The sequence below is a fragment of the Helianthus annuus genome, chromosome 14 (genome assembly GCF_002127325.2).
Source record: "Helianthus annuus cultivar XRQ/B chromosome 14, HanXRQr2.0-SUNRISE, whole genome shotgun sequence".
NCBI lineage: Eukaryota > Viridiplantae > Streptophyta > Magnoliopsida > Asterales > Asteraceae > Helianthus > Helianthus annuus.
In genome coordinates, this window is record NC_035446.2 from 160,052,147 (window position 1) to 160,054,386 (window position 2,240).

At 41.1% G+C, this 2,240-nt stretch overlaps 1 protein-coding gene across 1 annotated transcript; it reads left to right on the top strand.

Annotated features, from left to right (window-relative positions):
* The first annotated feature begins 901 nt into the window (after positions 1-901).
* On the top strand, positions 902-1,477 carry LOC110907686 (uncharacterized mitochondrial protein AtMg00810-like). The gene has a single exon (XM_022152631.1). It carries the CDS (start codon positions 902-904, stop codon positions 1,475-1,477), a length of 576 nt encoding a protein of 191 aa, XP_022008323.1.
* The last annotated feature ends 763 nt before the right edge of the window (positions 1,478-2,240 follow it).

A 2,240-nucleotide genomic window follows, 5' to 3' on the forward strand; every position in this document is an offset into this window, starting at 1 on the left:
AGAAAAAGAGCAAGTCTCTGACCAAACTGAGTCAGTAGCAGTTGATCATTTAACGAATGTCTCTCCGACTGGAACTGCACCGGAAGTTGTTATTCCTGCCAGTATTCCAGCGTGATCATCCCATCAAAAATGTGATTGGACCAGTAGAGGCTGGAGTGTTGACTAGAAGTCAGTCAGGAATCATCAACAACTGATTGTTTTCATGTTTCATCTCTCAAATCGAGCCAAAGACAACTGATGCGGCTCTTTTGGAACCTAGCTGGGTAGATGCGATGCAGGATGAGTTGAATCAGTTTGAGAAACTGAAAGTATGGAAGTTGGTTACTCTACCTGCTGGAAAGAAATCACTCGGAACTAGATGGGTCTATCGCAACAAGAGAGACAATAGTTGAGTGATTGTTAGAAACAAGGCAAGACTGGTCGTCCAAGGGTTTAGACAGATTGAAGGCCTTAACTACGATGAAGTGTATGCTCCCGTGGCTCGACTGGAGGCAATCAGAATCTTTCTAGCATATGCATCCTACATGGGATTCAAGGTCTAGCAAATGGATGTCAAGACGGCGTTTCTCTACGGCAAAGTAAAGGAAGAGATCTATGTGTCACTGCCACCGGGCTTTGTGAAAAAACAGTGTCCCCGTCACGTGTACAAGCTTGATAAGGCTTTATATGGGTTACACCAGGCTCCATGTGCTTGGTATGCTACTCTGATAGAGCATCTGCTCGCTCATGGATACACTCGGGGTGTGATTGATCAGACACTGTTCATTCAAAAAGTCGGAGAGGATCAAATCTTAGTGCAGATCTATGTGGACAACATCATCTTCGGATCCACTAGTGATGCACTGTGCAAGGAATTCGAAGAAGTTATGAAGAAGCAATTTGAAATGAGTGCGTGGGAGAAATGAGTTTCTTTTTGGGTCTGCAGATTCGTCAAGATTCGAAAGGAATTCTCGTTCATCAGGGAAAATATGTCGATGACATCCTTGCAAAGTTCAAACTTCAAGATGCCAAACCTGCAAATACTCCTATAGCAGAAAGACCAGCGATGACTGAAGATCTGGAAGGGGAAGCTGTTGATGCTACACTGTACCGGTCGATGATTGGCTCGTTGATGTACTTGACAGCCAATAGACCAGATATTATGTTTGCTGTGTGTCAGTGTGCTCGTTATCAGGCTGCTCCTAAACTTTCTCATTTAAATGCTGTTCAGAGAATCTTTCGATATCTTAAGGGCAGGCCTCGGCTTGGACTTTTGTATCGAAAAGAATATCCATTTGATCTGTGTGCTTTTTCTGACAGCAATTTTGGAGGTACTGGCAGGGACATGAAGTCTACGTCAGCTGGATGCCAGTTTCTGGGGGATCGCCTCATCTCCTGGCAATGCAAGAAGCAACAAACTGTCTCTCTGTTAACTGCAGAAGTGGAATATGTGGCCGCTTCAGCATACTGCTCGCAGGTTATCTGGATTCAACATTAGCTGGTGGACTACGATTTGAATTTTCCCAAACTCCCATTTATTGTGACAATGATGCAGCTATCCAAATAGTGAAAAATCCGGTGTATTTTTCAAAAACCAAGCACATTGCCATAAAAATTCACTTTATTCATGATTCTTTCAGCCAGGGTTTAATTAAAATGGAACAAATTCATACTGACGACAATGTCGCAGATATTTTTACAAAACCGGTTGATAAAGCACGTTTTCTTGCTCTTCTTGAACTTCTCAAAATGGTCGAATTCGAGGATTGACCGCGGTCACACAAAAATATTTTTCTTCGTTTCTGTAAATTTGTTTCTTAGAATAGCTTTTCTTTCATTGTAAGCAAAAATTTAGGGGGATGTAGTCTCTCAGAAAAATACAAAAACATTGAAAAATCAGAAAAATACAAAAACATTAAAAAAATTCAGAAAAATACAAAAATAGCTCTTTGCTTTTGCCATGCCTTGGCTACAACCCGAGAAATTAAATAAATTTTCACTATGTGGATTAAGGCTGACTCATGTAAGACCAATATTGAAATGGTCTGACTCCAAAGTGATGTGCTGGTAGGCTTTATCCTGATGGCTGGACTCTTTGACTGGTACTGTTTAGAACACTAATATCTATTCTATGACCTCAGGAAAGAACGTTCACTTGGAATTAGAGCATAGCTATTTGAATGCTGTGTGATGTCCCGATACACACAATTTCGTTCTAGTTCTGAAATCTTTTCTAAACAACTCGTGTATCTCCTCTGTTT

Bases quoted from the DNA above. Each gene is read 5' to 3' on its own strand.
- LOC110907686 (XM_022152631.1), top strand. From the start codon at position 902: ATGAGTTTCTTTTTGGGTCTGCAGATTCGTCAAGATTCGAAAGGAATT.